We start from the raw sequence: 11,019 nt of genomic DNA, 5'->3' as shown, positions 1-11,019 counted from the left end.
CTTTTTTTTCTTTCGTACATAACATATTCCTCGCAGACTTGGAAGCATGCCTCTTCTTTAAAATCTGAAATCACTGGCTCTGCACAAACTAACAACTATTAAGCAATTAATCATGAAAACCAGAGAAATTTAGAAATTCCAAGAGTATAAGGTTCGCTCGATGTATTCTCCCTTTTTCTTGAGCTTATTTCTATAAATCCTCGCATTTTTGCATCCTAATTGCCCTTAATAGTCTGTTAAACACTCTCTATCTGAGAGTTATCAACCCCTAATTGAGGCTCTTGAATAGATTCCTAACTATGTTAAATTCCTCAAGGACATTTTGCAAAGAAAATGAGATTAGGGGAATTTGAAACAGTGGCCCTTACCAAAGAGTGTAGTGCCATTTTGACAGGAAAACTTGCTCAAAAGATGGGAGACCTAGGAAGCTTCACCATTCTTGTATCCATAGAAGGTAAGAATGTGGGGTCATGCACTATGTGACTTAGGGGCAAGTATAAACCTCATGTCTCTGTTGGTTTATCAGAAACTGGGGATTGGAGAAGTAAGGCCTACTACGGTTACCCTACAGTTGGCTGATAGGTCTATTACACATCCAGAGGGCAAGATTGAAGATGTTTTGGTGCAGGTGGATAAATTTATCTTTCCAGCTGATTTCATTATATTGGACTATGAAGCTGATAAGGAGATTCCAATCATTTTGGGAAGACCCTTTTTATCCACTAGTAGAGCTTTAATAGATGTCCAAAATGGAGAATTAACTATAAGAGTAAACGACCAACAGGTGACATATTCTGGTTTTAATACTATTAAGTTTCCTGCTGATGTGGAAGAGTGTTCTCTTTTAAGGCTTGCAGATGATTTGTTGAGTGAAGAATTACAAATAGAGGAGCTCCTAAACCAGTTAACAGAAGAGCTATGCATAGTTTTTGAAGCTGAAGATAACGAAGCCAAGTTGAGTCAATCTGTTGAGAGTAGAGTACAACCAGAGGGAATATTAGAAAGGGCATTTGAATCATTGGAGTTAGAGGACAGTGATCAAGAGCCGTTGAAGCCATCTGTGGAAAAAGCTCATAAGTTGGAACTGAAAACTTTGCCAATCCACTTGAAGTATGATTATTTTGATAAAAATGAAACATTGTCCATCATCATTACAGCATACTTGGTTGAAAAAGAAGAATCCCAATTGCTAGCAGTGTTGAAGAACCATAAAAAAACTATTGGGTGGATGTTGGCAGACATAAAGGGAATCAGTCCAAGCTACTGTATGCACAAAATTAATCTGGAAGAAGGATGTAAGAATTCTGTGGAGCATTGGAGGAAACTCAATCCTGCTATGAAGGAAATAGTCAAGAAAGAAATCATTAAGTGGCTAGATGCTGGAATAATCTATCCCATAGCTGATAGTGGTTTGGTGAGCCCAGTCGAATGTGTGCCTAAAAACCGGGGGGGGGGGGGATTACAGTGGTGCCTAATGATAACAACGAACTAATTCCAACAAGAACAGTCACGGGTTGGCGGATTTGCATGGATTACAGGAAGTTAAACAAGGCAACCAAGAAGGACTACTTCCCACTGTCATTTATTTATAAAATACTAGACTGCCTGGTTGGACAAGAATACTACTACTTTTTGGATGGATACAGTGGCTACAACCAAATCACCATTGCCCCTCATGATCAACAGAAGACTACTTTCACTTGTCCATATGAAACCTTTGCATTTAGAAGGATGCCATTTGGATTGTGCAATGCTCTAGCAACGTTTTAGCACTGCATGATGGCAATCTTCTCAGATTTAATTGAAACAGTGGTGGAAGTTTTCATGGATGATTTCTCAGTTTTTGGGAGAACTTTTGGTGAATGCTTGGTTAATTTAGAAAAAGTGTTGAAGAGGTGTGAGGACACCAACTTGGTTCTCAACTGGGAGAAGTGTCACTTTATGGTCCAAAAAGGAATTGTGTTAGGTCACAGGGTATCCAAGAACATAATAGAAGTAAACAAAGCCAAGATTGAAGTGATAAAGAAGCTACCACCACCCACAACAGTCAAGGTAATTTGGAGTTTCCTAGGACACGCTGGTTTTTACAGAAGATTCATTAAAGATTTCTCTAAAATCTCTAAACTTTTGTGTTCTTTGTTGGAAAACAATATAATCTTTGATTTCTCTTCTAATTGCTTGCAGGCTTTTAATACTTTAAAAGAAGCGTTCATCAAAGCCCCTATCATGACAGCGCCAGACTGAAAGAAGCCATTCAAAGTTATGTGCGATGCTAGTGATTATGCTGTGAGAGCTATGTTGGGGCAAAGAAAAGGCAGATTGATTCACCCTATTTATTATGCCAGCAAAACCTTGGTGGAGGCTCAATTAAATTACACAACCACGGAGAATGAACTTCTAGCAGTGGTATTTTACTTTTGAGAAATTCAGAGCCTACCTGGTTGGAACTAAAGTGGTAGTCTACACTGATCACGCAGCTATCAAGTATTTGTTGGCTAAAAAGGATGTTAAACCAAGACTGATAAGATGGGTGCTGCTTCTACAAGAATTCGAATGCTCCTAAAAGTATGTGGTAGATTGTGTTGACATTTATCCATAATCCTTATTGCTTATTGCTTGAATATTGGATTATTGATATTTAATGTTAATGTTTATCAAATTGATTGATTCGTAAATTTATCCAAATTTCTTGATTCTTTGATAAATTTAAAGTCTTGAATTTTTGGTTATTTAGATGATTGTTATTTTGATAATTATGGTCATTGATAGTTTGATATATTTTATTTGAACAAGTTTGTTTTATTGAGTTTTATGTCTTTTACAGGAGAATCTTCTTTGGATGAGATTGACAAAATTTTGATTGAATGCTTTTTGGCCATAAACTATGTGCTCTCTATGAAAATTAAATTCAAAATTTTTCTCATGTTGAAAATTGTTTGTTTTGTTTGGAAAGAGTTGTTGAATGCATTTTCATAAGGGGATTATTTATGAAATATGTTTTTTCTCTAAAACTTTTGTTAGCTTGTTTATCAAAAGTGTTTAATTGATTTTTGTGATTTTTGCATTGTCTATCTTTGATTAAATTCTTTTGTAGTGACATCAGTCAAATTAATATTTTTATGATGTCATATTTGTAATTTTTTTTGTGACATAAATCGGAGTATACCTATGATCAGAAACAATTGGTATCAGTGTCTGCCTATATTTAATTTGCAATACTTTTTAAGTGGTATAAATGACGATATTGTTTTGTTGTTAATTGATATCAATGTTGATTGTTCTTTATAAATTGTTTTGTTTAGCATTTGATATTTTTGGAATCTTGATTTTATTTTTGGCATATTGATGGTGTTTTAATTCTTGATGTTTAACTTTTTTTTTAGATAAATTGATGAGTTCAATTGAGAGTATCTTTCATGTATGTGATTTATTGTGCTTAATCATAAGAATTGAAATTGCTCTCTTGGAATTATGCTTGTCTTATGTCATATTTTATTGAACGAAAATTTTGTGTAATATTTTGATAATTTGTTGGAGAAAGATTAATCTACTATGATTTTTTATATATATCTATCTTGTGCAAATTGTTGAGATAATTTTTGTTTGTATCTCTTTATCTCCTTGATATTTATTGATATGTCTTTTTAAGAGGAGAATGCATATCTTTAGGGGGAGTTATAATACTTGTGAATTTGATGAAATTGTTTCTACATATTGTTTTTTATTGTTAATGTGTTTTTTTAAAGAGTATACATAGTGATTTTGACATTGAGTATGCTGGGAGAATTTGCTAAAATTGTTTAAAGTCAATTAATCTAAAATTGCAAAACTCTCATAAGCACCTCTACTAAGCTTGACAAAGATTAAAGGCTAAATGTGTTGACGTTAAAGCTTATTGAGGTATGTTGAAACTTTACCCCTCTTATGCATAATGTTTATCTATTTAGGGGGAGCAATTCTAAAATAAATTTTACTTTGAAGAGAATTAATTTAATGCTTCTTGATTAATTCCAATTTATTTTAGAATTAAATTTATGCTTCTTCAAAGTAAAATTTATTTTAGAATTGCTTATAATTGATGCTTCTTGATTTTCTTGTTAATTTTTATTTAGAAGGCATCTTGATAGGGGGAGTTTTATAAAAACTTGTTAAATGTATTTTTGTCCCTTTTAAGAGGGAGTGCTAAATTGCTTAAAAAAAGGGAGCTTCCATGTTTCTTTATTTTGTCTTACTTGTCCTTTTTGATTAATTCCAAAAGGGGGAGAGATAATAAAAAAAATAAATGAAATTGTGATTAATTTTGTTAAAATTAAATTTATGTTTGCCTTGATTGTGCTTCATGTTATCTCACACACCACTTTGATTACATTTTTCTTGAGTGGTTTGTAATCATCAAAAAGGGGGAGATTGTTGGCTTTTTGGCCCTTAATCTCGGTTAATTAATTTAATTAATTAATGTTTTGATGATAACAAACACACTTAGTATTAATTGTTTTTGGTGTGTAAGAATTATTGTTATAAAACATAAATTTATTATGAGCTTCAATAATATTATATGATTTACTGATAATACATATTTTGTTTATTGATAATTTTAGTGTTTTAAAGTGTCCACAGCGTAGAGCTCGATACGATGATTTCAACGAATTTTGAATTACCCAAATCGGAGCTCAAACGAAGAAATTATGATTGAAAGAAGTTGGAAGAAAAATTACCCGAGATGGATGACGTGGCAGCTGAATCAACTAAGTGGTACAACAAAATGTTGACATGTGGCATGGTGTTAAAAAAAAAGGAAAAGAAAAAAAAACAAAGTTACCGTTGAGGGTAAATTAAAAGAAGAAAAAAATAATAATAAAAAGTAAAGAAAAAATATATATATATGTCACATCACATTAAATGTATATTTGTTTTAAATATATATATATATATATATATATATATATATATATATTATATTATATATATAGCCGTTTGACACATCCATATATAATATTTTATTATTATTTTATTATTTTATTCAACTAAATCTCAACCTTTGATTTTCAATCATGAAAGATCTAATGGCCCAAATTCAATTTCGATTTCAAATTTATTTTCAACTTTTCCTCACCTATTTAAACCCCACTTCCTTCAACATTTTATACAACTCATTTTCTCCCAATTTTCTCTCCAAATTTCTACATTGTTAATCTCTCTTCAAAGATTCAATTTTTGTTCTATATTCTTGAGGGAAATTTTTTATTTGAGAGATATTTGAGCTTCCAATTTTATTTCTTTTAGCCAATTTGAGGGCTTTTATTTGTAAGAATTTTTTCTTACAAATTTGTGAGCAAATATTTGTATACCCACTCTTTGAGAGAGTTTGTAAGTTTATTCTCAAATTTCCATATCCTTTGTAGGGGTTGCTCTTGAGCCTGAAAAAGAACGTTGTAACGGTTTGATCCTGAACCGTGGAAAGGATCGGGTTTCTTCTTGCTCCCGAGAAAAAAGAAGGCTTTATTCCGGTTTGACTACTACCGTGGAAAGAGTCAAAGTTTCTTAATCGAATACCCAAGAGGCGCTTGGGGAGTGGAGTAGGCCGGTTGTTGCCGAACCACTATAAAATTTCCGGTGTCATTTTCTCTAACCCTACTCTATTTAATTTTTGCAATTAATTTTCTTTATTACAAATTGCATAAAATTAATTGTTCGAATTTGTTATTCATATTTATGCTCAATGTTTATATTTGAATTATTTGGGTGGTGAAATTAATTAGGGTGTTTGTATTTCTAATTTATTGTTTAATTTGTGATAAAATTAATTGTTCCTAAAAAAGTTTACTTATTTGTTTAAATTTGGGTCCACCGTAGTAAAAAGTTTGTAGAGTTTAATTAAACCCTATTCACCCGCCCTCTAGGGTTGTCATACCAATCCAACACTCCTTATGGTGGCCATTTTGGAGGGCAAAGAACAGCAACGAAAGTTTTTCAAAGTGGGTACTATTGGCCCTCCATATTCCAGGACGCATACTCTTATGTGAAAAACTGTGATAGACGTTAGAGAGTGGGATAGATTTCAAACAAGTCCGAGATGCCCTTGAATTTTATTCTGGAAGTGGAACTTTTTAACGTATGGGGCATAGACTTCATGGACCCTTCCCACCATCCAATGGCAACCTGTACATTCTTGTAAGGACCGTTTGTTTTCCTTTAAGTAAAAAGAAGAATATAAGGAAATTAAAAAAAAAAAGGAAAAAAATTGGAATTTTTAGTTTGAAAGGGTATTTTGGTCATTTTGCAAAAAAAAAAAAGAAAAGGAATTTTTGGAGGACACATGTGTGTAGTGTGAGTTTGGTGTGTGTGTGTGTGTGGCGTGTTTAAAAAAAAGAACAGAACATAAAAAAATAGAAAGGAAAAGAAAAGAGAGAGAGAAAACGAAAAAGGGTTTGAAGAAACTAGAGGAGAAGGTGAGACCTGATCGCAAGGATATCTGAAAAAAAAAAAATTGGGAAGAAGAAGATTGGTGTTTTTTAAGCCAAACTTGAGAACCTTAACTATGGATGACAGCAAAGCTTGGTAAGGAAATTTGTTCCTTGGAGTATTTGAAAATGAGTAGAAATTGAAGGATAATTTTGTGATTGTGTGTGTTATGTTCAAGAACCCATATGAAAGAGTTAAAGAAAATAGATTTTCGGTTTTCTTAATTGATTTTACAGGTAAGGTAAGGGTTGTTGATGGATTTTATGGTAGGAGTTTAAACCAAAAAGTGTTGGGGAATGGAAGAAAGATGAATATGCTTGAGATTTCTCTGAGATGCGTTAATAATTGTAAAATGGTAAAGGAATTGGTACTGAAAAGAGAGTAGTGGAATAAAAAGAAATAAAACAGAGAAGAAGGGAGAAAGAAAAGAAGAAAATTCGTAGGATGAAGAAGAAGAGGATGAGTGGGTTAAGGAAGAAGATGATGAATAGTAGAGAAGAGAGAATGAGTGGTTTTCAATTAGATAAAAAAAAAGAGAAAAAGGACAATGTTGGAGAAATGGCTATTCCCATCAAAAATTAGTGTAGAAAGAGAAATTGATTGTGGGATGTGGGTCCCACTTGTAAGATAGGAGAGAGAGAAGAAGTGATGGTTTTTAATGAAGAAAGAGAAGGAATCACAAAATTGGATTTATGAGATAATTTGAAAATAATGCGATTTAAATTGGAATTAGTTTATGTTGGAATTAAGAGAAATAATTTGGTATTGATTGATATTTCAAGTCAAGCAGGAATTGGAACAGCGTACGACCGAGTTTAAAGGATTTGTGAGTGGTTACTTTACTAAACGTTTTCTAGTATCTAATATTGTAGAATTTCTGAGAAATTATATATATTATGTAAGATTTAGCATTTCTACTGATAATGAAAGTAAATATGTTTGTTCAAGAAATTAGAAATGTTTCTTAGAATTTAGACATGCTTTATGGTTCTAATGAAATGTTCGAGAAATTTATGAAATGTTATTTAGAAAGAGATTTCAGAAAATGATATTAGAATTTCATGAAATGTTCTTAGAAGGAAGATTTTAGAAATGATTTGAGAAAGAAAGAAAAGTTCTTAGAAAGAAGAAAAGAAGAATTTTAGAACAGTTTATGAGATTAAGAAGGAAGTTTTCAAACCACCATGTTATTGTAGGCAGGTGATTACCTGTATGCTATAAGAATGTGTTTCTATAGTATACCCAGAAACAGAAGGTCTTTAGGACCATTTTACTCCACGTGTTGAGAAAATTATTATACTATGCGTATTGAGATTACTCTATGCTAGTAGACCAGAATTATTCTGCTGTGTGTATTAAGATTACTCTACGCTAGTAGACCAGAATAGAATGTGGATACATGTGTGGCGTTGAGTTTTATCTATCTGTTTTATGATTGAAGAAGAATGTTTTATATGATTTAGAATGTGTTTTAGAGCAGGTTGAGAAGCTGGCGTAACTAGGTCACAGGGGATGCAGGGGAATGTTGGGGCGATTAGGGCCAAATCCAGGTTCCAAATCCTGGCCGAATCCTGGACTTGGGAGCGTTATCTTTTCAATTTGCCTAGAAAGAAAATTGTTGTTATAAGTTTTATCTTGAGAAAACTTACTGAGTTTTTAGTTACTGAGTTTTATGAGATTTAAATGAGAAAGTTTGTTACTTCAGTTTTATGAAGTTTATTTTAAGAGTTGAATTTCAGTTGTTTATGAAAGAAGTTTTACGAGAATATTTTCTTATTAACCTACCACTCACTGAGCTTCCTAGCTCACTGTTTATGTTTTGTTTTCCCCCCAGGCTGTACATGAGTATCTGAGTTTCAAGAAGAATTTAGTTCAGCTTCTGCCACCTAGAGTAGTTGAGAATTTGCATATCACTTTGTACATACATGTAGTTGTTGTAAAGCTGTAATCGCCCTGTTGATAGAAAAAAATGTATAGAATGGATGTATGATTGGTTGTTCTGTAAAGATTGTTATTTTATTATGCATCCATTTAGAAGTTGTTAGTCAAAGTTCAGGTCAAAGATAAGAAGAAGTTGATCATTGACTTTGGAGTTAGTCGGGATCTGTGGTCGGCGCGACTCGTTTTAGGACAAGTAGGTGTTTTGGGACGGGTCGTGTCAATTCTCTTAGCAGTGGATTATGTATCCAAATGAGTGAAAGTTATAGCATGCGCGAACTATGATACTAAGACAGTTCTGAAGTTCATGCACAGGAATATCTTCACTAGATTTGGAATCCCCAGGGTGCTCATCAGTGATGAAGGTTCTCATTTTGTCAATAAGGTCATGGCTACACTACTGGCGAAGTACAATGTTAAACACAAGGTATCCACTGCTTATCATCCTCAAACAAATGGACAAGCAAAGGTATCAAACCGAGAAATGAAAAGCATTCTAAAAAAAGTGGTGAACACCAATAGAAGAGATTGGTCTTTTAAGTTGGACGATGCACTGTGGGCATACAAAACAGCATACAAAACTCCAATAGGAACATCACCCTATAAGCTAGTTTTTAGCAAGGCTTGTCATTTACCGTTACAGTTGGAAAAGAGAGCATTTTTGGGCAGTCAAGCAGTTGAATATGGATCTAACAACAGCAAGAGAAGTAAAGAAACATCAACTTCTAGAACTAGATGAATTCAGAAGGGAAGCTTATAAAAATGCTAAAATTTACAAGGAAAAGACCAAGGTTTGGCATGACAGAAAGATAAAGCAGAGGACATTTGAGCCAGGGCAAAGAGTTCTACTTTTCAACTCAAGGCTCAAATTGTTTCTTGGGAAACTGAAATCAAGATGGTCAAGCTCGTTCACAGTAATGCTTGTGTATCCCCAAGGAGTGATAATTGTGAGGGGGGACAATTCTGAAAGGGAATTCACGGTAAATGGTCAAAGATTGAAGCACTATTGGGGAGAAGAGATGCTGAGGCAGATGGATACTCACCAACCGAAAACAGCCTGAGTAAAAGAAAGACATAATAAAAGGGGAAGAATTATTGAATATTTTTATTCTACTGTTCTTCTCCTGTTTTAGTGTGCAGATTAATTTTTGTTGTATATTGCTAGAAAAGTTATTTTATAGTATTCTGTTTTGTTTTAAACAGGGAAACAAACGCTGAGTCAGCAGAGAAAGTGAATGCTCAGGGAATGAAGTGATCAATGATGATGAAGGAAGCTCCAACAATGTTTGAGCATTGTTTAAAGGTATAAGAAGCGGGTAGGTTGATTTTTGAAGAAGAATGAAGTAGTTGGAGGAGAGAGAAAAGCAGTTATCCTGACCTTTAAGGAAACTGTCAGAGGAAGAAAGTGGGACCAAGTGAGGCTGAAAATTTCGCTAACCACCAATTTTATTTCCCTCCTTTTTTTTAGAATACCAATTTAAGGAAAAGACAAAACAGGAGGATTAAAATTCGAAAAAGAGGGAAATGTGTCTAAGCGGGATAGTTGAAAAGGATATTGGAATTTAATTGCAAAAGATTTTGTTGGTTTATTTAGGAAAGAGAAGGTCCTTTTGCCATCCCCACTCCGAATTTCGAAACCTTAATTTCCCCTTTCTTTTCATTCTTCTTCTTCTAAATTCTTTCTTTCGCCCTACTCCAACTCTGTCCAAAACCCACACCTTCCTACAGCGGAAATATTGCTGTAGCAACAGCATTCGTGAATGATTGACTTGACGTTAATGATCGATATCTGTGGACACAAAAATATTCTATAGTGAGAAGAATGCAGCTATGGGTTTTTAGTGGAGTAACCTGCAGTTAACGTATGTTGATTAAGGTGGTTAATAAGTTTAACCAATTAATCTCGTAACGTTGGAGCTTTTAATCTATAGGTTCATTAAGTCTCCCGCTAGCTCACAACGGGTAAAACAAGGATCAAAGTTTTTTTTGAAAGAATTTGAGTTGTTCAATTTAAATGAGGGATTGTAGGTTAATGGTATAAGATACAATTAACATAATTTATATAGATACATTATAATATAATATGTTAATTATGAATGACTTTCATAATTAAACTATATATTATGAGAGTTATATTTGAATAAGATTCAAATAATAATGAATATGAATTGGACTCATATTAAAACTATAGGTTAAAATTAATGTGAATGAGATTCACATTAGATTATGAAAATGATTTACATTTGAATATGATTCAAATAAAACTTAAATTAAATATATTATATTTAATAATAATTATTATTATTATTTATTAATTATTTTTATAATTAATTAATTAGTTAATTAATAATACTTAATTTAATTTAATTAATTACTGTTAATTAATTAACAATTCACTCCCTTGCATTTTGCAAGGAAGTAGGAAGTTGGTGGATGGGAGGTTGTTTTCTCCCCGCTCCTCCCCCTCTCTTTAAAATGGAAGGAGCTTCATTTTGGCAAAGGTTGTTGATTTTCTCTTCAAAGCTCTCTCTTGTAAATCAAATTCCCTTCGTTTCAAAAAGACGGTCCTCAGAAACTAATCCTTGCCTAGAGAATAGCGGGGAAAATCCTTTGGTGGTG

At 33.0% G+C, this 11,019-nt stretch overlaps 1 protein-coding gene across 1 annotated transcript; it reads left to right on the top strand.

Annotated features, from left to right (window-relative positions):
• Positions 1–460: 460 nt before the first annotated feature.
• LOC111021814 (uncharacterized) lies at positions 461–9,461 on the top strand. The gene is made up of 5 exons (XM_022298895.2): positions 461–1,414; positions 1,771–2,052; positions 8,297–8,406; positions 8,746–8,955; positions 9,044–9,461. Exons 1-5 carry the CDS (start codon positions 461–463, stop codon positions 9,459–9,461), a joined length of 1,974 nt encoding a protein of 657 aa, XP_022154587.2.
• Positions 9,462–11,019: the final 1,558 nt, after the last annotated feature.

Source organism: Momordica charantia (genome assembly GCF_013281855.1).
Source record: "Momordica charantia cultivar OHB3-1 chromosome 4 unlocalized genomic scaffold, Mcharantia_2.0 BLBB01000004.1, whole genome shotgun sequence".
Classification (NCBI taxonomy): Eukaryota; Viridiplantae; Streptophyta; class Magnoliopsida; order Cucurbitales; family Cucurbitaceae; genus Momordica; species Momordica charantia.
The sequence above is the reverse complement of the archived record's forward strand: the minus strand, read 5'-3'. Positions and strand labels throughout refer to the sequence as shown.

Bases quoted from the DNA above. Each gene is read 5' to 3' on its own strand.
- LOC111021814 (XM_022298895.2), top strand. From the start codon at position 461: ATGTGGGGTCATGCACTATGTGACTTAGGGGCAAGTATAAACCTCATG. The intron at 1,415-1,770 runs GTGAGCCCAGTC...GCAACGTTTTAG, and splicing joins CCATAGCTGATAGTGGTTTG to CACTGCATGATGGCAATCTT. The intron at 2,053-8,296 runs GTAATTTGGAGT...TTTTCCCCCCAG, and splicing joins CACCACCCACAACAGTCAAG to GCTGTACATGAGTATCTGAG.